Genomic DNA, 27601 nt, shown 5'->3' with positions numbered 1-27601 from the left:
TGCAATCCGATTTTTAATTTCTAATTAGTCCAGTAGATGTCACTCTTGCTTTTTGCGTTAACAGGCCCGTGCACACTGTTCATCGTTGCATTGATTGTTTACCTTTATGGGAGCTATACGGGCTTGCCTTGACTCTTTTCATATGAATAACTCGCAGTTTTTGCTCAACTATTCCTAATTGACGATGATTCTTCCGGTGACAAGAGGACCCGGAGACGAACTACTAGATGGTGGATAAGCAACAGGTTGCTATTTAATTATGGAACCACATTATTGTGTTTGGACGTTAAACAAACTGGTAAATGGCCCAACTTATTAGTCATAAGATGTTGAAATGTGTTATTTATATGCTCATACGCTAAAGGAGGTGAAGGCCGCATAGCCCCGGGAGAGCGTCCAGCTTTCCCCCCAGAATGTGAAATCGAGAGATTCTTATGGTTTCTCGAGAATTGCGATATATTTTAGGCCCAAGGCTCGAGGATGCTTTGACTATTGCGTTCTTTTATTGTACATACATGGATTGCAGAAGAAATTCTGAAAATTGCTCGTTTCTGTTGCTTATGATAAAGGGAGTATATTCACAGTATAGGCTTCTCACTCTCTCTCTCTCTCTGTCCCTCTCACTCTGTGTCCCTCTCAGCGGTGCATGTAAACGTACTCACTCACTCACACTCATCCTGAACAGATCAGCACAGGACACCATTATGAGTCTAATTGTATCCCTTTCAGACCTCCCAGCTGGAAGTCTTTTATTATTGAAATGTCCATGATTTGATTTATTGCTTTTATCCTGAAACCCGCACACTGCTGCTTGTAAAGGTGAGATAATTACATGGGCATCTCCAGCGACGTCAGCCATCCCGCCAGCCTGTTTTGATCACTGTTTTATTGTCTTCGGTTACAAAGATCATACAGTCCTTGGTTCACAGGCTCATGAATACACATGCGCAACAAGGGTCTGTACATGGTGGCAAAGGCACACAGACACAACAAAACACATGGATTTTCAGTAAAGCACAACCCCGCACATTTTCAAAGGACAGCGATTTGGATGTTTTTTTAATCTATTTTGGAAAAATGCTTGACATTTTCAGTACGACAGCATGCCTTACATTTTCACCTTTCTATGCAGGCAATCAGCAACACCCGGAGTTAATTAGACTTATGGGAGTAGGATAACACCTGTGTATGTGTGTGAACGCACAAACACACACAATTCAACAAACACACAGTGTTTGTGTGGGTGCGTGTATGAGTGTGTGCGTGCACGTGTGTTTCAATGTCAGCATCCGAGTGTCGAGTGTGTGTGTGTGTGTGTGTGTGAATAAAGATGAGCGGTATGATCTCTCTCTAATTAATGACCTCCTTCCTCTGCAGGAGGAAGCCTTCTCAGCCGCATCAATGTTCCCTCCAGCCTGCCAGAGGGGAACCCTCTGGAGACCAGGTCCCACTGTTATTACAGTCTCCAACTTCTTACATTGCAGTCTCCATGGATGAGTGAGCAGGCCTTCTCATATTGTGGAACAAAGTCAATGGTTTGAATGAATAGTTACTGCTGTTTAATACACTCAAAGCACAAACAATGTCCAATGAATGGTATTTCAAAAGCCACCGAAACCTAGAAGACATTGGAAAGAGTCATGTTAACGTTCTGGGGACAAACAATACAAACAAAATACAAAATACAAACAATAACAAATTGTTTCTATGTATTTGCCGTGTATTTGGAGTTCAATATTGGAAAAATAATAACTAGGGATTGAAACCAAACTGACAGCAGATCTTTCACTAAGTGCCCTACTGATCTTGTCTGACCAAACCATCTGCTGTACCTATTCTCAACTAAACACAAGAGGGGGACTGGGGATGGCAACACACACACACACACACTCACACACACACATACATACATACATACATACATACATACATACATACACACACACACACACACACACACACACATCCACGCACCCACACACCCACACACACACACACACATACATACACACACATACATACATACATACATACATACATACATACATACATACATACATACATACATACATACATACATACATTCACATTCACACGCAAATAAACACGCTCCCAAAGCCACACAAATACACACCAACTCCAACACATACAGACACCCACACACACATACACAAACCCACACACCCACACACGCATACACACACGCACGCTCGCGCGCACACACACACACACACACACACACACACACAAACACACGTATACACATGAACACATAAGACCATGGTCCAATTTCTCACAGAGTGAGACAAATTATTTGAACAGAACAGATAGATAATGCTGGTTATTGAATTAGATATACCATGTGATTTAATTGTCAATGAATGAATGTGTGTTTGATTAATCTATTATTTTGATTATGATGATTCTAGAATATTCAGCAACACAGCAATCTCCCGGTTTTATTTATGAAATAATTAATGCTCACGGGCAACTCAGGTCATCGACGCCGTGCTCTATTTGATCCCCCGCCGTGCAACAAATCTTTCCAAATAAGATAAAAGGTCTGGGACCATTGCAGGTGAAAGCGATGTCCTACTTAAAACAGTAAGGTCATCTCTTTTTTTTTTCTTTCTTGTTCCATAGTAACCATCCCCTGGCAACCTTTGAGAGCACCAATTATATCGTTCTCCATACCCCTCTGATTCACCCATCTTACTCACACATACCCTTCCCCAGCCTCTCCCGCCGCTCACACCCACTTTCCCCTCGCTCTCCGGCTCTCCCCTTCTGTGCGTGAGTGCTTGTGTCTTACATGTCTGTGAGCCTCAGTCCCATCCTCCGCACCTGGGTACCGATTCACAGCCCGGACCGAGGCAGCAGCAGCATCCCTTACGCCGTGAGTACATCAGAAGCTGGCTTTCTGTTGCTGTTGTTGTTATAATGCATTTGTATTATTATTATTATTATTATTGATGAATATGTATTAGAGCTATTTAGCAGATGTATTATGAATTCAATTATTCAATAATGTATATTAGAATGAATGGTTATTGGCATTGTTGTTTATAATGTCATCGCTGTTGTTGTAACTAACTAGCAATATTCACTGAGAACTGACAAGCAAATTGTGTAAGTGGGAACAGGTGTTTTTGACAACTCTTTAGATCCATGCAGTATTTTGGGACCGTTGTTTTAATGATATGCATTTGCATCTCCCAGAGTAATACATACATCTTTACTCATCCAACCGTCAATCTAGATATGCTAATAAAACAACCTTAACCTTTACTTATGGTTTTGAGGTTTTGAGTGAAAATGCTGCCAACTAACGGTGACCAAATGGATTTTCACGCAAAAAAAACAACTAAGGCTTTTATTTTGTGGGGGTCTTGGTTTCCGTCTGCTGTCATGTCAATGTGGTGACCGATGCTTTTTCGCTAGCCTCTTGAAACCTTTATTTAAAAAAAAAAAATGGAAATGACATTTAATCCAGTGACATGATATGACATACAATATTTGAATTGTTTGGCTACAATTCAAGAACAAGGAAGAGAAATGAAAATGATTATTGTATCATGTATTTGTGTTGCATGTATCATTCATGAATTCATGAATTATTTGTATTTTGTTATTAACAATATAAAATATTCCCTGTCTCTCTAGGGGCTCGCTCAGTGTGTCCTGAGGAACTGCTCACCCAGCTTGTGAGGGCCGTCCGTCATCCGTCCAGCTGACCAATAGGAGGTCACCATGGGCTCCAGCCCCTCCTCCTACGCCCCCAAAACCATCTACCTCAATGTGGACGGAAAGATCCAGAAGGTCAGTTTTATTCATTTCGGCAAGCAGAGATACTTTGTGGTGTTTTGTTAGGCTTACAATGGTAAAACGAAAAGTTGCAACAACTCACTTTTATTGATTTGGTACGCCTCTTGTTATAGAAAGAAAAGTACAGTTATATAGTCCATTTATATTTGTATCTTATTACAGGTATGTCATTTTACGTTACGTTTCAATACAGAATCAAATAACTACTTTAAATGAGCATAATGATGATCATCATATTCTTTCCTTTCCATTCAATATTCCATTCTATAGATAATCTAGGCAGTACCGTAGTAAATTGTTGGCACTATACTAATGAATTACTAAATGAATGAATGATTACTAAGGGTAACTAGGGTACATTATTTAATTATGATTGAATATTAAAAAAAACAAGTGCTGGAATTCAACATGGAAAATAATGCATCCAAATTAAAAGTTATTGCAAATGGCAAAGCCTCACTTCTCAGCCTCTGTCCCTTGAGAGCATATGTGAATACTCCCAAAGAAGACCCTTAGTGTGTAGGGTTATAAATAGACGGGCACAGAGGGCTCTACAGGTGATGATGACAGAATACAACACCTGTTGCCTACAGGCTTAACACTGGTTAGGATGTCCATCCCAGCAGCACACTGGTTATTATGTCCATCCCAACAAAACACTGGTTATCATGTCTATCCCACAACCAGCTAACGAATCCCTGACTATTAATTATTCAGCATTCAAAGAAGGCCCAAAAACAAAAATGATCCCTACCACCACCGACTGCGGGATTAAAGTGTTTACAAATATTAGAAGAACAAAGTGCAGATTAGAAGAACCAAAACAAAACCGATCGTAACTTTATTCCACTGACACAAGCAGCATCGGTGAGCTGTGAGGTTCCGTCTCGCCCAATTATAATCAAGGATGTGAGAGGGTGAACGGTGGCTAGAGGGGCGGGGCCAGAGCAGGGGGCGGCTGTGTTGCCATTCCAAATATACCGAGGCCTACTGAAATAGCACACGTCCGGTGGAGCGCACGAGTGTTTCTGAAGTACGGCGCTGTCGCTGACACATGTCGCTTCAAGAGCAGCCAATGCTAAGGGGCTCAGGCGGAGCGTTTGTCCCCCACACCTGGCACACCCAGCACCGCTTCACCCTGTAAGATCAGGGCCCTGGGGTCAGTGTGGTGGGGGCCCCAGTGTGGTGGGGGTCCCAGTGCGGTGGGGATCACAGCACAGCTCCACCGTGTCAGATCAGGGACCTGAGGTCAGTGTGTGCTGGGGATCACAGTGTTGTGGGGTTCACCCAGCACGGCTCCAGCATGTAAGACCCGGGCACTGGGGTCAGTGTGAAGTGGGGGCCCCAGTGTGGTGGGGATCACAGCACGGCTCCAACGTGTAAGATCAGGGCACTGGGGTCACGGAGTGATGGGATTCAGCCAGCACGGCTCCACCATCTGAGATCAGGGGTCACTGGGCTCATAGTGAGGTCGGGATCACAGCTCCTGCAGTCATAAAGTGATAAAGTCAGAGAGCTGATATGAATGTGATGCTTTAAGCTGCATCCACGTGGCATAATAGATTCAATTCATTACAATATGAACTGAAATGTTGCCCCTTGTGGAAATGAATGTAATACTTTTTTTCAATAATATTTTGTTTATTATTTAAACATATTTATTTAGTAAGAATTCCTTACTAAAGAAAGAATGCCTTTTGTCATTTTATCGCCCCATTGTGCACAGCCCTATTGTTATTATGTTAATCTGCATTGAATCGTGTCAAATCATTTCACAAACAAGCATAATCAAATAGCTGGAAGGCAAGAAATCGACAGAAAACACTTATTATTCAGGTACAACATCTCTAGTTAGATTATTCATACTTAAATGAGTACTTAACCATCGAGTACTGATGTCCACACTAGTTGTTTGTGGGTGAGTTAGTTTCAGCGTGAACATGTTAACACTACCTCCTTACTCCCGACTGCCCCAGCTGTCTTCTTCCCTCACGTTCCCTCACGGCTCTGAAGTCTTGAAATTGAACTCACTCGGCTGTGGATCGCTGCAGACCATGACCATCCCCCCCCCCCCCCACTCACACACACACACACACACATATTCACATATACACACACACACACACACACACACACACCACACACACAAACACACACACTCACACACACACACAAACACACACACACACAAACACACACACACACATTCACATATACACAGAGACACACACACACACACACATCCCCATGTGACTCGTTTCTCTACATTCGGATCTATGAAATCTGATAAGCTACAGCAGCTGTTGGTGCACACAGGTGTGTATGTAGACACAGGTTGGTCTGTGTTCAACTAGACTCACATTCATGAAACGGCAGACAAGCTCAAATCAGGTTCAACGGCCCGTTTCTTCTTCTCTCATATTGGTTTCGACCAATCTGTATCTGGATGCGCGTAATTGGCTATTAGCAGTTAACAGCAACTCGTCTGGCACTAATAAACTGTAAAAATGTGCCTGTAAAAGATTTGAAACAACAACGGCTTTCGACCACTGTTGAAACAACGTTTCTATTACATAGAATATCCCTGTAGATAAACAGGAAAGATGATGTAACTCTGCCCCTTCAATTCCTGGATTCCCCAGAATTTCAGCTGTAAAATATTAGGACTGCTGGATCCCAGATTAGTGTTCAGCTAAATGGTGGCGGTGTAATCAGCGCCTTCTTATGAATACAGGCACCAGTGTGAATAGTGTTGGTTGACATAAATCAGTTTTGTGGGAATTAGCTGTGCAGTGTGGGCTGTGTGGGATTATCATTGGTTTGAGGTGAATGCATGGTAGTGCGTAGGCCTGTTACATGTTGTTGTAAGTGTGTAATAAGGACGTTGCATGCTTCTCTCAGGTGGTCTTCAGTCGTCACTGCAGTCCATGTGACATCAAAGAGCTGTTGTGTTCCTCCTCCAACATCCCCAGGTCAGCGTCATTTCCCCCCCCCCTCCATTTCTTTCTTCTCTAGCTTTGATCCATCTTGCTTACATTTCTGAAAAAACATGAATTACATTTTTATGTATTTATTTTCTGCCTAATTAGTTAATGCCACTTTACCATCTGCCGTGGTCATATTATTTTTGAAAAAGCTACTACTACTAAAGTACTACCACTACTATTATTATATATATTGAATTCTCCGAAATTGCTAATATTATTATTTGCATGATGTTTTGTATGTTGTTCATTTTCCGCCCTCTCTTCCTGTTCCACATTTGGTTGTGTTCGTTGTCTTCCCGCTCCTCCAGGAACAGCGCCATCATGATGGTGGATCCAGAGGGGGCCATGGTCTCCATAGACCCCACCATGCCGCCCAACTCTCCAAAGTAATTCATCACCATATCACTATCACAAGGTTGCTCTATTATATTGTTTAGAAAATACCCCAATTATGTTTTTTGGTTTATTTGGATTTGATCATTTTTGTCCTCGCTTGTCCGAAAGAAAGGTGATGAGGTTGTGACGTTTTGCATAGCCATCACCTCCCACTCCTCCTACTTACTGTATGTTGAACGTCCTCGCACTTAATGTACGCACTTATTGTATGTCGTACTTAGTTATAGTACTTAGTTGTGTAGCGTCATATCCTAGCTATCTTTGTTGTATATAGGGATGTTAGTACTTTGCACTTGGTTCTATGAACATCCTTACTGCACCGACAGTGATATATTGTTTCACCTTCTTCTAACAAATGTATATATTGTAATTCGCTTTGGATAGAAACGTCTGCTAAATGCCCTAAAAGCAAATGTAAATAATGCAAAACAACCGCAGGATCAATGATGAATTATATCTACATATTTTATTTCTTCCCAGCACCTTGTACAAAGTGGTCCCTCTCTCCACTGGTCAGCTTGGAGGTAAATCACCTACAAGGCCCTCATTCAATGCCCCAGTAACCCATAAAAGCCTGGTCCACTCACACATTAACGGCCATGAATAAATACGGCATTCACTTTTCAAATTTATTGTGTGTGTGTGTGTGTGTGTGTGTGTGCGTGCGTGTGTGTGTGTGTGTGTGTGTGTGCGTGTGCATGTTTGACCTCTGCAGAGAAAGAAGACATGTTTCAGAACGTGTTGTCTCAGGTGGCTGAGCAGTTTAGCAGGTAACTGCCATGTTGTTTATGTTACGTCACGGTTTAGGTATGCCCCAACCCCCATCCCATTCAAACACTAGTGCTTTTCAAACACGTTTAGTAATAATAAATACACACATACCACAAACGCAGTGAAACGAAAAACACATCACAGACTCAACAAGGTTCATAATATTTTATTTCTCTCCTCACTCGTGTTCTCGTCAATCCGTCCAGCTGACGTTGAATTGTTTAAAACATTGATGTGTTATCCCATTTATAGACATTGAATCGTTTAAAACGTTAATGTGTTATCCCCTTCACAGACATTGAATCGTTTAAGAAGTTGATGTGTTATCCCCTTTACAGACATTGAATCGTTTAAAAAGTTGATGTGTTATTCCCTTTACAGACATTGAATCGTTAAAAACGTTGATGTGTTATCTCCTTTACAAGCGTTGAATCGTTTAAAACAATGATGTGTTATCCCCTTTCCAGACATTGAAGCGTTTAAACATTGATGCGTTATCCTCTTTCCAGAGCTTTCCGTATCAACGAGCTGAAGACGGAGGTGACAAACAGACTAGCTATGCTGGAGAAGAGAGTGGAACGTACGTTGAGCTTTCTTCTTCTTTGACCCAATGGGGAAAGCAATGTGTCTCACGTTAGTGTTGTTATGTTGCTACAAGTAACGTCATTTTGTCTCACCTTGGCCCTTTGTTAATTTGAAATACCCCTATTAACTACATATTTCATAACGTATGGATGTGAGTTTGCTTTGTTCTTCCAGTGGAGGGCTTGAAGGTGGTGGAGATCGAGAAGTGTAAAAACGACCTGAAGAAGCTACGAGATGAGATGACCTCACGAGTTGGGGGCAGGTCAGGACAATCAATCAAGTGGACTAATGGGGCTGTGATGACCATCCCAATAAATCCATTAAGTCTCCGGATTTTCCAAATTAATAGATTTTTTTCTTTTTAATCTTAAATAAATAAAGTAAAGCTGACTAGTGACACCTCATTTTCTATGGAACAATTAACGAGCAAACATAATAAACACAATTAGAAGCCTAGTTAATAAATAGAACTTGAAATCAAAAGGGGCTTTGACCAGCTTTCAGTAAACCGTGCTTAGTGAGCATGGTTTACTGATCTTTGGCTTAACGAGGACCCTTGGGACATCTTCTCTGGTTTCAGCTAATATCTTTATGATCCGTCTCAATAGCCAGGAATAGCATGGGTTGGTGTCATCCAATTTTATCAACGTCGCCAGGAGAAAAGTTCCTTTTCAGGTTGTTCCATTTACTTCTCTCCTGCTGGAGTGGCAATCATTCTGGTATTCATCTTTTCCAAAAGAGGTCTGTGATGTATTTTAGTTGATTCAATCTTCTTTTATGGTAGAGGTCCTCTTTACAAAAGAAAAAATCCTGGTGGCATGATTGGCTGTCCTTTGATCTGAAGCAGCTGCTTTGGTGTTAGGGCTTCCAAGTCATTAGGATCGCCTGAAACACTTGTTCCTGGTCTGTCATTCATTATCAGCTTGACCTACCTGTAGATGCTCTTCATCCACCATTTGCTGTTAGTCCACGGTTTGTCCACAATTGAATGATTCCCTCGCAGACCCAACCATGATGGGCGCTGAAGGGAGGGTTGAATGCCCTTTGTATTCCTTCATTCAACAAGACCTTTTGAATCTGCTCATGATTTCGTTGTCTGAGTGCTTCTCCAAGCTCGCTCTGCGTTCCAACAAAGTTGGTTCCTCATTCCATCCTGATGCTTTTCACTGGGCTCTGTCTACAGAATCATCTGCTGAGTGTATTGACTGTATTCAGGGGATAAGCAAAGTCAAGCTGAACAGCTCTACTCATCAGGCAGGTAAGGATGACTCCCCATATTTTGACTCCCCATATTTTGAGCATGACCCCTCCTGACCTTTAATGGGTCACAAATAATCAATTCCCACATTTTTGAATGGGGGTAGATCAGGGGAGATATTATCCATATCATTTGCTCTCCTACTCTGCCTTGCAGACGTCTACAGTAGAGGACATTTTTTATAGTCTTCCTTGCTAGGGAGTCAGCACAAAGGATCCAATAAAGCTGACTCAGTTGGGAACGCATGCGGTTTTGATCTAAGTGGCCAACTTGCTCATGGATGAAACAGAAGATGAGTTGCGAGATGTGAGGGTTTTTTAGATCAAGGGACCATGAGATGTGAGTGTCGGGGGATGATCCTGATAAAGCTGCAACTGACATTGTGGCTTTCCTTAAATGCCCGCCTACTCTGAGAACTCAATCTTCCAAAACAAGATCCATCTTTCCAATTTCCTCAGAGATACTCTATTCGCAACAAACCTATGGAATTGTTTTGTTGTTATTGTATTTTAGCCATCACTGACTAGTACACAGAACAGTGTTTCTTCAAGCTGCATCTGGAGTTTGGCCGTCAACATCCTGTCAATGGGTGCTGCTAATCTTGCTGCATTGACCTTGCACCGGGGAACCGTAACCTGTTTCAATGGAGTGACTTCTGCCTTCCCTATGATAAGTGTGTGTGTACTTTATCTTTTCTATTTCTCAATCTTATGTAGCTGGCAGTACCATATTCAAGCTCACTGGTGCTGTGCTGTTTGCAGTTCACCAAGTTATTAATGCAGTGAGCGACTGGAAATTTCGATAGCTTGTTACAATTTGTCAACCATTCCAGCCAAGGTTTGGATAAGTGCTTTGGAATGTCTTCAACCCATCCATACTTTAATCGACAAAGCTGGTGGAACATTCCTTAAATATCTGCCGTCATGGCAATCTCTTCTTGACACAATCTCAGAAGAACCCCAAGGAGTGCGTCGGACAAATCCAGACCCTGTAGAAGTTCACTGTTGAGGGATGTACTGTCATATGATGCTATGCGGACGAATTCAACTCTGATCTTCGGTTTCTGTTACTTGTAAAACCCAAAATTTGTCCTTCTTTCTATTGACGTTTTTCTGTTGGAACTTCCTCAGTATGACCTTTTTTTTTATCATGTCATTCATAAAGTCTCATACTCAGCCATACATTTCTCAACCTTCTTGAATTTCTTGAGGAGATGGAGTGTCATTTGTTTTGCCTTTTTTCAGTCGTTGTCATGAACCCTTCCTCCAATGAATACTCCTGGCCCATGGTCCGCAGTACATACTCTTCTTCTTCCCTTGGGCCTTCAGCTGTCTCATGGGACTCTCTTTACAAAATGATTCATGGGTCCAGGAAAGCATATGTTACAACAGTCTTATCAGCAAAGGTTACATTTTGACTGGAATAATAGCTTTGCATCGGTGCATAGACCTACAAGGATTTTCCATCTTCAGCCATAGTGCTTGGCAAATTTAGGGCCTTTTCTGTGTAGGCTTTGGTCATCTTGCTTTCATGTCCAAAGTGCTTTTCAAGCAGCCTTTTAGCTTCTGCATAGCCTCTATCTGGCTGCGTATGCATACATCTACGTATCAGTTCTCTTAACGGTCCAGTTGTATACAGTCCAAGAATTTAAAGTATGCTTGGAGAGTCTTGCTCTCATCTTTTTTTTCAAAAGCAAGGATTAAGTGTCTGAAGTGATCACAGGAAGAAAAGTAAATCTCTAGTAAGAAACAAGGATTTCAGTAATGTTGTCTTGTCTTTATGAAATTAGATTGGGTATTTTGTTTGATGAGAGAATCCTTCTTTTTTTTGGGGTGGGGGGGGGGTTGGGGAGTTTATTTGTGTTCCAATTGAACAGGTTTCAATTGGATATTGCTGTTTTTGAATTACTCTTCCTATTTTTGTATATTCAGCTGGTGAATGTCCAACATCCATAGAGACATCTTGTTTTTTATACATCAGTCATAATTATCAACAATCTGTCCTTATATGTTGAACCCTAATGGAAGACTTATCACTTTTGTCAAGGAGTTTTATCTATTTTGGCAGTTGAGTCGACAATGTTAATAATAAAAAATAATAAATCGTTGTTTTTAGTTTGATTTCTACGGAACCCGTAAAGGGAAATGGGGTAAAAAGAAATTGTTAAAGGTGACATATTATGAAAACATCCCTTTTCCTGGGATTTTGGGTGTTGTTTTGGGTCTCTGGTGCTCCCACACGCATACGAAATACACACGCATTTGAAAAAAGTCTGTACATGATTTTTTGAGTGAGATAGGCATTTCTGAAAGTACCCCGCCTACAGTTACCAAACGAGCGAGTAAGTTTCGGCACCCCCTCCTACGTAGGAAGGGGGCACAGTTGAGTTACCGCCCACTTCCCCACTCCCCTCCAATCAGAGCATAGCTAAGATTTTGTGGACCAGCGGACCAGCAGCTCCGGCGGGGGGGACTCGGCGGCAGCCCTGCAGCTCAGCTCCAGGAGTACAATCCCTTTCTCATGCCATACTGCCGCCGAAGCTTTGGCGGCAGTCCGGAGGAGGAGACATGGAGGAGAAAGGGATTGTACTCCCGGAGCTGAGCTTCCGGACTGCCGCCGAAGCTACCCCCGCCGGTCTGCCGCCGAAGCTTTCCGGCTGCTCCGGCGGGTGTACTCCGGGAGCTGAACTTCCGCCAAAGCTGGCAGGTCCGGCAGGGGTAGGTAACGGCGGCAGTCGGGCAGCTCCGGCGCGGGGAGCTCGGCGGCAAGTCCGGCAGCTCAGCTCCCGGAGTACAATCCCTTTCTCCTCCATGTCGCGGTTCATGGACTTCAGAGAGTCAAGGCCAAAGTTCCTTTCCCCCAATTCCTCTCAACCATGGCCGAGATATCCCCCACTACGAGTCTTTACTTGTTGTGGAAGTACCTGAGACGTCAGACGCAGTCTTTATGATTCAATATCATCCGAGGCGCACATAGCTTTTGGCCGTGATATTAGATATAACATTATATAAATACCCATATATAATATTATTATATTATATGAAAAAGATATAGAGCTCCAGGAGTCCGCAAACGGCAACAATCCCTTCTCCTCCATGCTGTGGTTCAGCCTGACAGCTCATTGGTCAATGTGCATCAGCTCATTTGCATTAAAGCTACTGGCACCAGAAACAGCGCATTCTGAAGGGACTGAAACAGAGGGGAATACCGGTAGGCAATATTTTTTTTCCTAAAAGCTATTTCCAGCAAACACCTTCAAAAACATGTTTTCTGGACCTCAAATACTATGTTTACTTGTTGGGAAAACACCATAATATGTCTCCTTTAACGTTTCTCTTGAGCACGAGAAAGTATCTGGTGCGCACGAGAAGGTATCTGGTGCGCACGAGAAAGTATCTCATGAGCACGAGAAAGTATCTCATGAGCACGAGAAAGTATCTGGTGCGCACGAGAAAATATGTTGTGCGCTCGAGAAAGTATCTCGTGAGCACGAGAAAGTATCGAACCCATATCAGTGTGTGTGTGTGTGTGTGTGTGTGTGTGTGTGTGTGTGTGTGCCAGTGACACTGCCAGTGATATGCGTACGATACTTTGTCGTGCGCACAAGATACTTTCTCGTGCGCACCAGATGCTTTCTCGTGCTCACGAGAAACGTTTAAATCATTTTTTTACCCCATGTCCCTTTATGGGTTCCATAGATTTCTAACTTCTGCAAAGAGTGCTTCTCCTCTAATCCTGCCAATCTGGCTTTAAAGGTGTCACCAGGTGTGGGTTGATTAGCCGTTACAAGCCGTTTTGGAAATCTGTCCCTTATGACATCACAGGTGGACGTGTCCACCTAGATGTGTGACGGATAGATGAGCAACGTTTGCTACAGTCCACTGGGTTCGGTAACGGCTAATCAGCCCACACCTGGTGGCATGTCATGGGATCGCTTCGTATCAGAATTGAGGGAGTTCTCCTCAGTTCAGTCCCACACAATAGAAATAATTTGGTCAAACTTGGCGATAGTTTTTTAACTTGATATGATGAAAATCCAAATTAAACCATTTAATCACTAGCTTAACATGACTAGGATTTTTCAACACACCTGTTCTTTGCTCTTCGCTGAATATAATTGGTTTGGTCTGTTTCATAGTTTGATTGCTTACCCTATTACCCTATTGCTTATTATAGATGTAAAATAATAGCTATGTTGGTGTGTGTCTTTGGCGTGTCGTTTTGTGTGGTCTGTTGAGCTCCACCTCCCCTGTTAGACCCGACTCACTGGAAGGGCCCGTCCCTATAATCCATTTAGAGTCTGTCAGGTGGATTCGAGGCCAATCAAGAGTTCATTTTCATAAGGAAATAGAACCCAACATTTGTAGTCTTTTTTAGTGGACTATATTTGGTTTTCTTAAATCAAAATAGATAACGTAAAGCATTCATGCTTAACAAGGACAACAAGCAACATGATTAATAAGGTCCCATTATCTATTATACTCACTATTTTTTATTTGTATTCATTTTCCCAAACTGCCCTTCCCAACTCCTCCTTCATACTTTATGATAGAACAATAATTCAAGCTTTATTTACTATCTTACTAACCCATCTTAACCCAACTTTTATTATATTTCAATCATTATTTAAACCTTTAAACTCTTTAACTCCCACAACATGGAGTACAGTATCTAGGAACTCTCACTCCTCCCACAATATCCAGACATTTTAGCCATGCCCTAGCATCCACCCAGGATATCCTAGCAACCATTGAGAACACCCTAACAACCTCCCCGAACACCATAGCAACTACATAGAAAACCATAGCAACCGACGAGAACACTCTAGCAACCGTCTATAACTCTCTAGAAATTGTCCGGAACACCTCAGCAACCTGTGTAGAACACCCTATCAACCATCCAAAACAACTAAGAAGCAACATATGATAACCTATAACCCACCTTAAAAATTACAGCACTACTTTACAGCATTCTATTTTCTATATACCAAGTAATAAAAACTTTATCAGAATGCTGCACACCACATTTTCTTCGGGACTTTTTATTTTTCTGTAGCTTCCAGTAGTGTATTTAGATAGATTAAAATGTATTGTCTATACGTATTTACATTGTGATACGAAAACATGACTCGATTGGCGAAAGAGACGATCAAATTCGCTAGTAGGATCAACTATCACATTCTACAAATATACATTAATATTCATGTTTAAATTATTATGACACTACAGAAGACTCAGCTTGCTAATCAATATGCCCTTTCCCCCCTCACGAATCAGAGTGAACTGCCCTTGCAAATACAACTTCTCAGATGATGGAAAGAAGCTGACTCCAAGACGTGATGTGCCCAGCTATCCAAAGGTACGTCCACTTTGCTCTACTGTTCAAAGCCAAGTGTTTGCATTTATTTTGCTATGAAATGAACATCACATGTATTGCCTTGGCCTCTACAGTACACCTTGTCTCAGGAGACAATCGAGGCACTGAAGAAGCCAACCTTCGACGTCTGGCACTGGGAACATAATGAGGTCACCTCATTATATATTCAAGCAAAAGCATTTAAACATTAACCCATTCATACCAAGCAAGATGAACAGCATCAAATGCCACTTTGGGTTGGTTGAAATAATTTACTTTGCATCATCTCTTTCTTCATCCATCACGTGTGTGTGTGTGTGTGTGTGTGTGTGTGTGTGTGTGTGTGTGTGTGTTTGAATGTTTGTGTGTAGATGCTGAGCTGTTTGGAGTATATGTACCACGACCTGGGGCTGGTGAAGGAATTCAACATGAACCCCATCACTCTCAAACGCTGGCTGGTACAGTAGACACAGTAGTGGAGGACCACCCTGATGGATGGATGCAGTATTGCCTTTGTGCCCATCCAATAAAAATTCTATCTTGTTGGTCCAGATGCCATATTTTTGTTAACGGATCAATGGTGGCTATATGATTTACAAATGTCCATTACATTTATTAAAAAAAAGAACAGATGAGCAGGTTGAAGAGGGTACTCTTTTTTAATAGCTGGGCATTCAAGAGAACTACCGTAGCAACCCCTTCCACAACTTCCGCCATTGCTTCTGCGTCAGCCAGATGATGTACGGGATGATCCATCTCTGCAACCTTCAGGTGAGAGCGGCCTATACTGTGTCAGTGATTTTGTGTTTTATGTCTGGGATTCTATGTTTTCGGTGGTTTGCTCTCTATCTCTGCATATGTTTATACCCGCCCTCTCTTGTCTCCTTGTGTTCTGCAGGAGAAGTTGACTCTGACGGACATGGGCATCCTCATGACGGCCGCAGTGTGCCACGACCTGGACCACCCCGGCTACAACAACACGTAACTACGCCGCATCCTCTCTGTTCACTACGGCCAGCACTTTGTCAATACACCGAAGCTCAGTCATGCTCTCTGTGAGCTTCCCCCCCGCCCCTTTGTCTCAAGCTTTAGCCAGTCTTTTCACACTGCATTAGAGAAGAGTGCGCGTGATAGCTGCATCGCAGACCTGAAATCAACACCTCCGGTCCAGGTGTTGAGAGACAGGGTTTAGAGAGACAGGCCATTCATCATTGTTTGTGTTCAACCTGTCGGCTCAGCGCCCCCTGTCTTCAAGCTCCCGAATGAACTGAACCTTTTGGTAGGAGAGATATTCAAACCCATTTAGAAAACGCCTGTGTAAATCTTCAATAACAAAGAACAGGGGTTTTCGTTTGACTTCATCCCTCTGTCATGTTTGATGTGTTCTGCAATGCTCCAGTGATGGATCAGGGTGACAGGTGTGCTCTGTGTGTGTGTGTGTGTGTGTGTGTGTGTGTGTGTGTGTGGGTGTGTGTGTGTGTGTGTGTGTGTGTGTGTGTGTGTGTGTGTGTGTGTCAGCTACCAGATCAATGCCCGCACGGAGCTGGCGGTGCGCTACAACGACATCTCTCCCCTGGAGAACCACCACTGCGCCGTGGCCTTTCAGATCCTCTCTCTGCCCGAGTGCAACATCTTCGCCAACGTGGACCTTGAGGCGTTCAAACAGATCAGACAGGTGGTATAGCCAAAAAAAAAATTCCCGCAGAGAATACTTGGAAAGGATGGAACGTTGACATCATTGGTCCAGGATTTGCTGTATTTCCAATGCGGAAATCGGGTTATGTCTTTTTTGCGGAAATGGAGTTGATGTTGCACACTCGTGAATGGTCCAGATTAATGGTTATGGATATGTTGTCTAAGACTGCATTGCCCTACACCTACCGATTTCAGTAGAAATACATTTTTGATATCATTCAAATTGCAATTGTCTAGTTTGTGCTCAGATGAGTTCATAACAGAATATTATTCTTATTCTCACATCGTGTGTCTCTGACGCTAACGCGACGACGTACTGACGGTTGTCCTGTGGCTCCGCCTCCTAGGCCATCATCACCCTGATCCTGGCCACGGACATGGCGCGACATGGCGAGATCTTGGAGTCCTTCAAGCAAAAAGTGGACAGCTTCGACTACGCCAATGAGGAGCACGTCACATGCGTATGTATCGTACACAAACACACACACACACACAAACACACACACACACACACACACACACACACACACACACACACACACACACACACACACACACACATACCCACACACACACACATTCCCCTGACGACAAGATCACATTGCCAGCACCGAACCCCTGACAAAGATTAGTTGTGTATTGTGTGCTGCAGCCAGGGTGACCAGGCAACAGGCAGGCCATTATGTGAGTAATGAGTTGTAAGCCAGAGAAATAGTATTAGCATTATTGGTTGCAGGGCGACAACTGGGGAAGGGATATTGGTGTAGGATGTATGTGTGATGACTGATGAATGGATTACAGTAGCATGTGTATCATTGTGCTGGGATCTTTTGCACTTTCTCTCTCTCTCTCGCTCTCTCTCTCTCTCTCTCTCTCTCTCTCTCTCTCTCTCTCTCTCTCTCTCTCTCTCTCTCTCTCTCTCTCTCTCTGTCTCCCTCTCTCTCTTTCCTTCTGTTTAAGGAGCCTTTATGAAAAAGGCATTGTTGAACCTCCAATGCAAATTAGAAAAGTCTCCCTCTCCACTTATCTTCCCCTCTTTCCACAAACACACACCCACTCTCTCTCTCTCTACATCATTACATCACAGCGTCATGCATGTACGTTTGTCCCTGTCCAGTTGAAGATGGTGTTGATCAAGTGCTGCGACATCTCCAACGAGGTGAGGCCCACGGAGGTGGCGGAGCCCTGGGTGGACTGCCTGCTGGAGGAGTACTTCATGCAGGTGAGCGGGTTACGGGAATCAGCCCCAGATGTTGCATTAGACCGCTCATTGCAAACAGTCACAAGCCCTTTTGGTTAAAGGACTGACCGGACTGGTTGTGTTACAATGAAGATTGTATAGGTGTGTACAGTTTATTCGTTGGTAGCTGTCATCCGTAAATCACACCAATAACAATGACCCTATTCAGCGGTTGCGGTACCCAGAGGCACTTTGCCAATGGAATGCAGATAAAAACAACAGGGAATCAAAGAGTATACGCTCCATTCTATTCCCTGCAGAAGACAATTACAAAGCAGCGAAGCCAAACACTGGATTACCTACGCCTAGCAATTTCCACGTCTCAGTGTAGAATTCTCTCCAACGCATTCCAAACATTACATGTCAGTGGGCCGGCCATAATGAGTTAAGATGTCAATCACTCAAGCAATAAAGGTAAACACCTAAACACAACAAACTCTATTCAATCTCAAAGTAACATCGACGGGTCATATTGACAGCAACGCCGGCCGGTCTGTGCGTCCAGCCAGGAGCTGGGGCCACTCAGGTTTAATAGTGCCACTAAAGAGATTGACCCGGGCCTGACCTCTTCGTGCTTCTTCCCCTGTGGTGGGGGGGAACCAGAGCGACAGGGAGAAGTGTGAAGGCCTTCCCGTCGCCCCCTTCATGGACCGGGACAAAGTCACCAAGCCCACCGCTCAGATCGGCTTCATCAAGTTCGTCCTCATCCCCATGTTTGAGACCGTCATGAAGGTAGGGGGAGGCCCCCCCGTCCGATGTGTACGTGTGTGTCTGTGTGTGTGTGTGTGTGTGTGTTTGTGACACGTTGTAACACAGTGGTAACGTGGGCGCCCCTCTGTGCCGTCAGCTCTTCCCCCAGATCGAGGAGATCATGGTGCAGCCGCTGAGGGACTCCCGCGACCACTACGAGGAGCTGAAGCAGATCGACGATGCCATGACTGAAGTAGGACCAATTCTGTGTCCGCCTGTCTGTCTGCCCGTCTGTCTGTCTGTCTGTCTGTTTGTCTGTCGGTCTCTCTATGTCTGTATGGTTTGTCTGAGTGTCTGCCTGTTTGTCTCTCTGTCTTCCTGTCTCTCTGTCTGTCTGTCTGTCTGTCTGTCTGTCTGTCTGTCTGTCTGTGTCTTGTCTGTTTGACAGTCCGGCCCATGTCCCTGATAAGCGTGGGCACCGGCTACAGCGCTAGGCTGAGCTGCACCAGTGCCCATGGCAGCCCATGGCCAGGGTGAGCGCGCCTGATGCAAGCTCAAGCTAATTAAGTCTGGTTTTTCAAACGCAATTATTAATCCTATTACTATTTGCGTTACTTCCTATTTTTTCTTTATCTTTTGAGATGTCTGGCAATATGTGGTATATTTATTCATCTGTAAAATCATGCATTCGCTGTTTTGTTTTCGCAATCCCAATATCGATATTCAACGTGATTGTTCAGCGCAGAGGGTCAGCTAAAGGCCGCCGGGAAATTTGAAAACCGGGCGATGCGGAAATCCTAGGTTGCCGTGGATATCGGAACTCCCCTGACGCTCGTCTCGCGGACGCTGGGCTCTGTCAGAGCTTGTCATGGACATGGAGCCTTGGTCTCAGGGTCTGTCTGGCCGTCCGTCCGTGGAGTTCAGCGCTCGTGTTTTAACCAACAGCCGGGCACGGGCATGCTGTACAAATAATCAACCATGCTGCTTTTGTTAGATAGGGGGGGTGGCATTAAAACACACACATACACACACACAAACACACATCGGCAACACACACACAGACAGACACACACGCACGCACATACACGCAAAAAGAAACACATCGGTACACACTCCTACAACCCCTTGCTAACATAAAGGTTTGTCTTTTGTTCAATGAGGCACAGAAGAAAAAAACTGAAAATATGTCATTAGGCGGCAAGAAGAAGTAAGCTCTGCTCTGAGTGAGTGCAGTGGTAACTGTGTAAGTAAAACAAAAAAAATGGAAAAAATCATCTCCTCCTCCGCTCCTGTGCATTAGAGCTAGTCCCGGTTCACTCCTCTCCATCTCTCTCTCCCTCTCTCTCTCTCCCTCTCCGTAGAGTCTCCAGAGAAGCTCTCTCTCCCCTCTAGTCAGCTCCTAGCTCCAAACTTCCCAGACCGCTAGGAATGAACAGCACTTTCATCACTTTGTCTCTGCACTTAACGTAACGGTGTACCAGTTATATATTATGTATAATGGTACAGTATATCAAAGGAGAGAACCTTTAATGCACGCAAATTGATCCAAAGACATACGTTTATAGTTCTCAGCACTGTGGCGTTGCTTCGGCGAATACAAAGTGGTGTTAAAGCTGCACATTTCTACTGGATTTTTATCTAAACAAATTCTTGGGTTATTTCACAAGATTTGTTGTTGTTTTTCGTTCTGCTCATGTTATTTGACTGCAATTGAGCATGTAATGTTTTTCATGAGGTAAAATTCCAGTTCTTGGCACTTTGTTAATTTGTTTTGATATTGCTCCAGTAAAAGTTCAGGGGTGGAAGACGTAAAACTGAGATATGCTCAGGCCTCAAACACCACGATCGGTCTGCGTCCCATTTTCAATTCGTACTGTGGTGGAATAAATTCACATTTACATTTTGAAAGTCAAGCATGCTTTGATTATTGCAGTACAGTGTGTGGTACACTCAATTCCGTCTTGTGAATTGAGTGAGTTCTTTATTTTTCAAATGTTTCACCCGAAGCAAATGCGATGGCATCATGGCAGCCATTTTGTCCTAGTCTGCCTAATGGAAAGGTGTCACTTGTTGTTCTCAGGGGTCTTCCCTTGTGATCCGATTCAAAACCAAATAGGTCTGAGGAGCTCGTAGTGCACCGCAGGGCCAACACATGGAGGCCGGGGGGAGGAGGAGGAGGAGAAAAGACAGACGGCTCGGCTGCACTTCTGAACCAAGAAGACCTGTCTTGACCTTTGACTTTTACTTTTTGCACTGATGGTTAGCCGTGAGCGGAACCCGGTGACCCCTCTTTGAATACATTGTGGGTACACATGTGTGTGTACTTGTTGTTTTATTTCTATAGAATTACATTCCTGTTAAACGATTAGAGTCACCTGCAGGGAAGAGGAATAATAGCATCGGTTGAGGACTTATTCAAGTTATATATTTGTTTCAAAATAAATAATAACATATAGAGCTGTGTACAATATCTTGGTGAACAGCCTTTATTTTTTTTCTAGCACAATTTTATCTACCAAATTTTATGAAATTGGTTCCAGACGGCAGCAATAAGAGATGTTAATGAGTATAAATGGCTACAAATTCCGGCACAGACAAGACACCTCACACTCGATTACGCCAGGTTTTGTAACATTTAATGTTAATGTGTGATGTGTTGTAAGTATTCAAATATACAGCAAGCAAGCTTTAAAATCTTTTCCAATCAATCATTAAACACCAAGTTCATTTGTGTCATACTCTAAGGCGTCTGCTATACTTACAAACTTACAAAAAATAAGTGCCTTTGCTTTAAATCAACACCATTTTAACTAGTTAGCTTTACCATAATCAACGTTTGTATTGTTGTTTGTTAGCTCTTTAGTTTGGTTTTATTTCAGTGAGGAAAGGCTTCTCCATGTTAAACCGACATTGCAAGACTATCAAGTATGAAAATTAAATCAGGAAATTTAACTCCTTAGATCTGTTTACTGCTTGAAATTCAAAAAAACAATGACCTAACATTAGGTCGACATGTTTTTAATAACTGAATTAGTTTCTAAAATGTGTCTGCACAGACCAATTCAAATCATTATTTATTTACCACTGTTTTTGTAGCGCTAAAACACTTGAGGTCTGCCTATTTTGTTGCGTTTGTTTTTACAATTCAAAAACAACAATTGTTACCGTGAAAAATAACAATACGCATACCAATGCTACCTGAGTCTCACTACCTCCCTACTGCATTTGTTTTATAATTGAATGTACTCTATATTGTGTATGCTCTGTATTGTGCATAATTGTTACAACTGATGTTTAGGACTGAATTCCTTTGCTTCATAAAGAACATTGTAGCACACCATTTTACCAGCAATACAACATGTTGAAACATGTTTTTATTTTATTTCTAGCCTTAGTTGTGTGTTACCGAGGTACAACTATCATTTAACTCAGCCCCACCTAACTGCTTTTCCTTCCCTCTCTAAAGGGTGTCTCTGAGCACATGGTGTTGGTGGGTGGTTTCCCTTGCAGGTGACGGAACGTTTGATTTTATTGGTTGCTTTATTGCTGCCAGTTCTCCACTCACTGTAGTAATAATTCTTTCACTTGCTGCTTTCTTTCTTTTTTTTTTTACCACATACTCATAATTAAAATGTATTTTTTACCACCAACACAACTCTTGTGAGATAATTTCAGCAATAAATACCACCATGGGTGTCCAAAGACAAAACATATATAGTAGCTTTATTATTATCTTTACAGCCCAATAGGGAATAGGGCTTGTGCATTACAATGCATCATGGGATCTCTTGCCATTTTGTGATAAACAGAGAGAGTTTTAGTTATGTTAAATCCTAAATAATTATAAAAGTGTCGTAACCTTGGCTAATGAAAACTTGGTTATGCCACGTCTTCCATGAGAAGCGCTGTGGTAGTTTCAAACAAAATAATGTCGCCCCATAGTGACAAATCATTTCACGATTAATTACTGAACAATGACCAAAACACTATAGCTACCAATAACAATCCCATGCTCCTATATTTAAGAAATGGTGGCGGTCATTGCAATCACAATTTACTTAATAGGTGTTGGTCAAAAACATGTTGCGTGGCTAAGTGTGTACATAAGCATCCCATTCCTCCTCACTCTCTTTATCCTGAAAATATGCTGCAAGTAAAACATCCCACCCTCTGAATAACGAGATATCCAATGCCACATATTCGCATTGCCAGCATACAGTTTCAAGGAGAGCTAAATGTATCTTGTTATACACATTTAGTATGGACAGGGTATGTATGATCACCCTTGGCTTTCATTCCATGTACCGTGTGTGTGTGTGTGTGTGTGTGTGTGGTGTGTGTGTGTGTGTGTGTATACCTGTCATGCAAGTTCAGGGACTGTTAAAAACATGTATTGTATTTTATTTATTAAATTATAATCCCTTTTAATCATACCTCTTATTTGATAGTTGTTCAAGTATTGATCTATTTTGGTTAACCACTCCTGTTTTCTGCACAAAACATGATCCGTTTTCACTTGTTTTTCTATCCATCAGAAGCAGTTTTTTTATAACCTGACTTTAGTTAACAAAAACAAGTAAACCTGTCTCCTTTTATATGTTATTATTGTCACCTTGGGGGATGGGGGGTGGAGGTATTGCAGTTTATTTATCCACAGTAATGCTTTGGTTTGAACATCAAAAAGACAACCTTGTGTCTTGGGGATTTGCAATGAAAGACCGTTTTTACTGGGCATCTGTTTAAACAAATACCCAGTAATAACGTTCTAGGGGACGTGCCTATGATTGTACCAACTCACTAAAGACATGTGAAAGGACTTGTGCGTTAATGCTGGGGTGGACGATGCAGCCATTTAACATAGCTGCTCTTTAGGCTTCATACAAGTCACGATCCAGTGTGCTTATTGCCGGGTGGGTGAACGCCCGGCGGAGGTAACCTGAGACCACTCAAGCTGTTCTACTGTGGGACGATGTTGTGTCACAGCTTATCAGGTGGGGGCCCAGAAGGAGATAGAGGGCAGGAGGAATGTTAAATCAAAAAAAATGAAAGATAACAGCATGCATTTTACACAGTTACCCACTACGTATCAGCTCAACACCCAACACTGTATTTATGGTATGTTGTGTCTACAAGTGGTTTGTGCTTGATGGACTTGTGGTGTGTGTGTGTGTGTGTGTGTGTGTGTGTGTGTGTGTGTGTGTGTGTGTGTGTGAGTGTGTGTGTGTGTGTGTGTGTGTGATGAGCAGAAGGAGACATGTGGGGCTGTGCTCGCATGGAAACAACAGCAGTAATAATGTAAATAGGGACGGTGATTTCCTCTGTGATCAAGTGGAGGCAGCATGTTGAAAAGTTGTTCACATATTCAGTCATCTAAGGACAGTTCAAGATTCTTGAGAACCATTAAAGTGTTATAAACATTAAGTTGCTCCAGAGCAGGGGTTGGCAACCCTACACACGCCTGCCACCACTGGCACGGGGCAGCATAATCATTGGCACACTTGGAAAAACATTTTTTTATTATTTTTTTATTATTATTGTTATTATTATTATTATTATTAAAAAAATTCACAAGACAATGCGGCAGCAAAATCATTGCTACCATTTTTCTTTTGCACTTTATTCTGTTTTGGGCATTTCATCCCAGTGCAAATATGTTTAAATCAGTTACAGAATGCAGTGTTCTGAAATGGGATCAATTAATAGTTTTTAAACCTATGTTGTGAGTAATAGAGAAGAAAATAAAAAAAAATTGTTGCAAGTGACCTGTATGCATTGCCTTCACATGGTTTTGCAAAGCTGTACATGTCTTAAAGATATTGATGTGGATGGTTCCAACATTCTCATATATTCTCATTTTTTACATTTCTCACAGTGCAAATATGTTTTTTGAATGAGTTTCTGAATGTTTCTGATATGTAGTTATAATTTGTAAGCCCATGTTGCAAATATAACAACCTAAAAAACATTTAAAATGTTGATGCATGATTGTGGACTATATGGAAATAGTACAATTCCAGGTCTTCTGGAAATGTTTTTGGTCGCTGTGTTTCAGCTTAATTTTTAATATATTGTTGCTTAAGGCAAACTCATTAACGAGAAAATGTCAAACTGGCACTGCATGTTGAAAAGGTTGCTGACCCCTGCTCCAGAGAATATCCTTTTTCTTTAAAGGAAGTCGGATGATTGGTCATGGGCTATCGCGGATTGTATGAAATTGTGTTTATTTCTATTTCACACAATTGGGGAATTGCTATCCGTTCCCTTAAAAAGGAAAGACTTTCCCGTGAAGGTAATGACAGCCTGGTGTGTTTTATCCACGGGCTAAGGAAAATGACGCCTAAGTTAGATTGGTCTAAGTTGGCTCCAAACCCCAAAGTATAAAACACAGAAGCGTACAATTGAAGTTGTCAAAGGTGTTTTCTGGAATATTCTCCACACTGACAATCTTCCACTTGTGGTGGGGCCTTGCAGCTCTGTTGCTCCCAAGGGCAGAGACAGCATAAGGACCTCTTCTACTGTTTGTTCTCTTCCTCCTCTCATGCACTCTTCCCTTTATTTCCCTTTATCTCACTCTTTATCTGCACAAATCAAAGGGTAAAGGTGTGTGTGTGTGTGTGTGTGTGTGTGTGTGTGTGTGTGTGTGTGTGTGTGTGTGTGTGTGCAGGGGTTTGTGTGTGGTTGTACAAATACATGTAGGTATTTGTTATTGCAGTACATAATGATCATTGGCCTCTTTTATTTTTTAATTAAAGCCAGGTCACAGGTCGTGAGCAGATACCTTTAATAAACAAATGTGTCATCTACTATACAACCCTCCTTCAACTGCACCTCTAATGGAGAGAATATGTCATTCTTATTTGCTACATTCACTCATCCAGCGCTGCCAGCTGTAATAAGAATATTTATTTTATGTATAGTAGTGTTCTACACATTAATATGTCAGGCTGTTTGTGCTAGCTGTTACAATATTAGTACTCTGTTAATATAAACTCTGGATTTACATTTGGTCAGACAGCAAATTAGACAGAAATGTCAGACTAGATGTACAGATTGGGAAACTTTGAAAAAAGGCCTTTCACTTGTTTTATGTGAAAGGGGAAACCCACACAGAAAGACTTAATTATGAGAAACATTAAATCATCATCAATAGCCTGCTCCTTGGTTCCAGTTCCTCGATGGAAAAATTGTTGTTATAGCTAGGGTTTTGCAGATTAACTTTAACAAGCTGAAATATTTGGATGTGAGGATGAGCAACAACTCCAAGGTTAACAGGTTTCATCAAACAGATCATAATATGTGCTGGACTCAATCCCAATCAGGAAACATAATCATTCATGAATCATGAATGATGAATCATTCGTGAATCCAGAATTATTAGAGTCGACTTCTATTTCCATGTCGTGGTTCATTGAACGTACAGACCAGGAGGGTCTCCAGTTTAGTTCACAGGGTTGTTCAGCTCCCTCACACTGGTTTAAAGGAGCACCACAAAGTCAATGTAACTCAATGTCCAAAACACGTCCACATAGAGGTGACTCCCCTTAAAGAAGCCTTTGTCAACGCGCCAGCCTGGCCCACTATGGTAACCATGGTGTTCGCACTTCCCTCATGCCGGCTAACCCCCAGCATGAGGGAACACTATATTCTGGTGACACACATTGTGAGAGAGACGGGTGTTATCGTAGCCTGTTATTCTAGCCTATCCATAACACAACCAGGGGATCCTGGGGTCCTAGTGAGGGGCTGTTGATGTTCCTCTTCTGGACTTTCTTCCATTTTGGTCTCGAACATGCAGAAGTTCTCAACCATTGTAATATATGACCGCAAAAAAAGCTATTTTATCCAGATCTTTTGTCATCTAACTTCCTCATCGGTTCTAAAGCATTCCGTTTTAGTTTGTAAAAGAGGTCGCTTTGGCATTGAAAATAATGTGGCACATGGAGTATTTTTTTTATGGTGTTGTATTGTTTAAGAGGACTGAGATGAAGTCAGGGGAGCATGCTGATTGGAATCAGGCACAACTAATTCAAGGCATGGAAAGAACACAGGAGGGACATAGAACGCTTTTTTTCCCCCATGTGTAGCCAGATAGAGACGGTAAAGATTTGACACATTGCTTTTCTCTCCCTTTTTATCACTAACTGTAAAAATACAGGATTTGTACAACCCCATTTGCCGTGTAGCTTGAGTTGTCATGTGGCTTTGTTAGTTCATTTTGTCTAAAATGCTGTTTGACTGCACTTACATTAAAGCCAAATGTCACCACTGGATCACTGTTTCCACTCATTTAGCATTTAAAGATGTATTAAAATAGCTTTTTATTACTCCTGTTTTTTAGGAATGGGGCTGGGTACTTTCCTGGCAAATCGATTTAATAGATTAAGAAAGGGTGACTCATGTATGTCAATAAAAAAGAAGTACAACTTCACCGCCTCTGAATCTAGATACAGAACAGCTGCGAGGGTAGCTTCTTCTTGTTCTTAATTGCATAACCTGTCAACCACACAAAACTCTTCCCTTATAGTAAGCAATAGAGCGCAAAGCGTGCACATGAATGCAAATGTATCACACTGACTCTCTCGTGGCCATGGGGAATTCACTCATCCACGGTGTTGAAGGAGGAGTCCAGGGTAGGCTATGGGAGAGATGGGATAAACATCTCCATGAAGAAAGGCCAAGGGGTCTACCCAGACATGGAGAGGCAGAGGAGTAGGAGTTTGTTTACTGTGAGCTAATCTGGATCAGGCATCTTGATTGTGTGCTGGCAGTACATCAGCGGCCTGCTCAGCCACGCTTGGT

At 42.4% G+C, this 27601-nt stretch overlaps 1 protein-coding gene across 1 annotated transcript; it reads left to right on the top strand.

The window, feature by feature from the left end:
* Positions 1-200: 200 nt before the first annotated feature.
* pde9ac (phosphodiesterase 9ac) lies at positions 201-20013 on the top strand (the record flags this gene model as incomplete). The annotated part of the gene is made up of 21 exons (XM_079731590.1): positions 201-298; positions 1378-1497; positions 2644-2896; positions 3664-3819; positions 6727-6797; positions 7121-7198; positions 7689-7732; positions 7924-7978; positions 8489-8559; positions 8739-8826; positions 15099-15180; positions 15273-15347; positions 15549-15635; positions 15844-15948; positions 16076-16158; positions 16696-16852; positions 17220-17333; positions 17990-18094; positions 18716-18844; positions 18960-19055; positions 19960-20013. The coding sequence occupies exons 4-21, from the start codon at positions 3751-3753 to the stop codon at positions 20011-20013; spliced, it is 1563 nt and encodes a 520-aa protein (XP_079587716.1). The 5' UTR covers positions 201-298; positions 1378-1497; positions 2644-2896; positions 3664-3750.
* Positions 20014-27601: the final 7588 nt, after the last annotated feature.

The sequence above is a fragment of the Pollachius pollachius genome, assembly GCF_949987615.1.
Source record: "Pollachius pollachius genome assembly, chromosome: 3".
Lineage (NCBI taxonomy): Eukaryota > Metazoa > Chordata > Actinopteri > Gadiformes > Gadidae > Pollachius > Pollachius pollachius.
The sequence above is the reverse complement of the archived record's forward strand: the minus strand, read 5'-3'. Positions and strand labels throughout refer to the sequence as shown.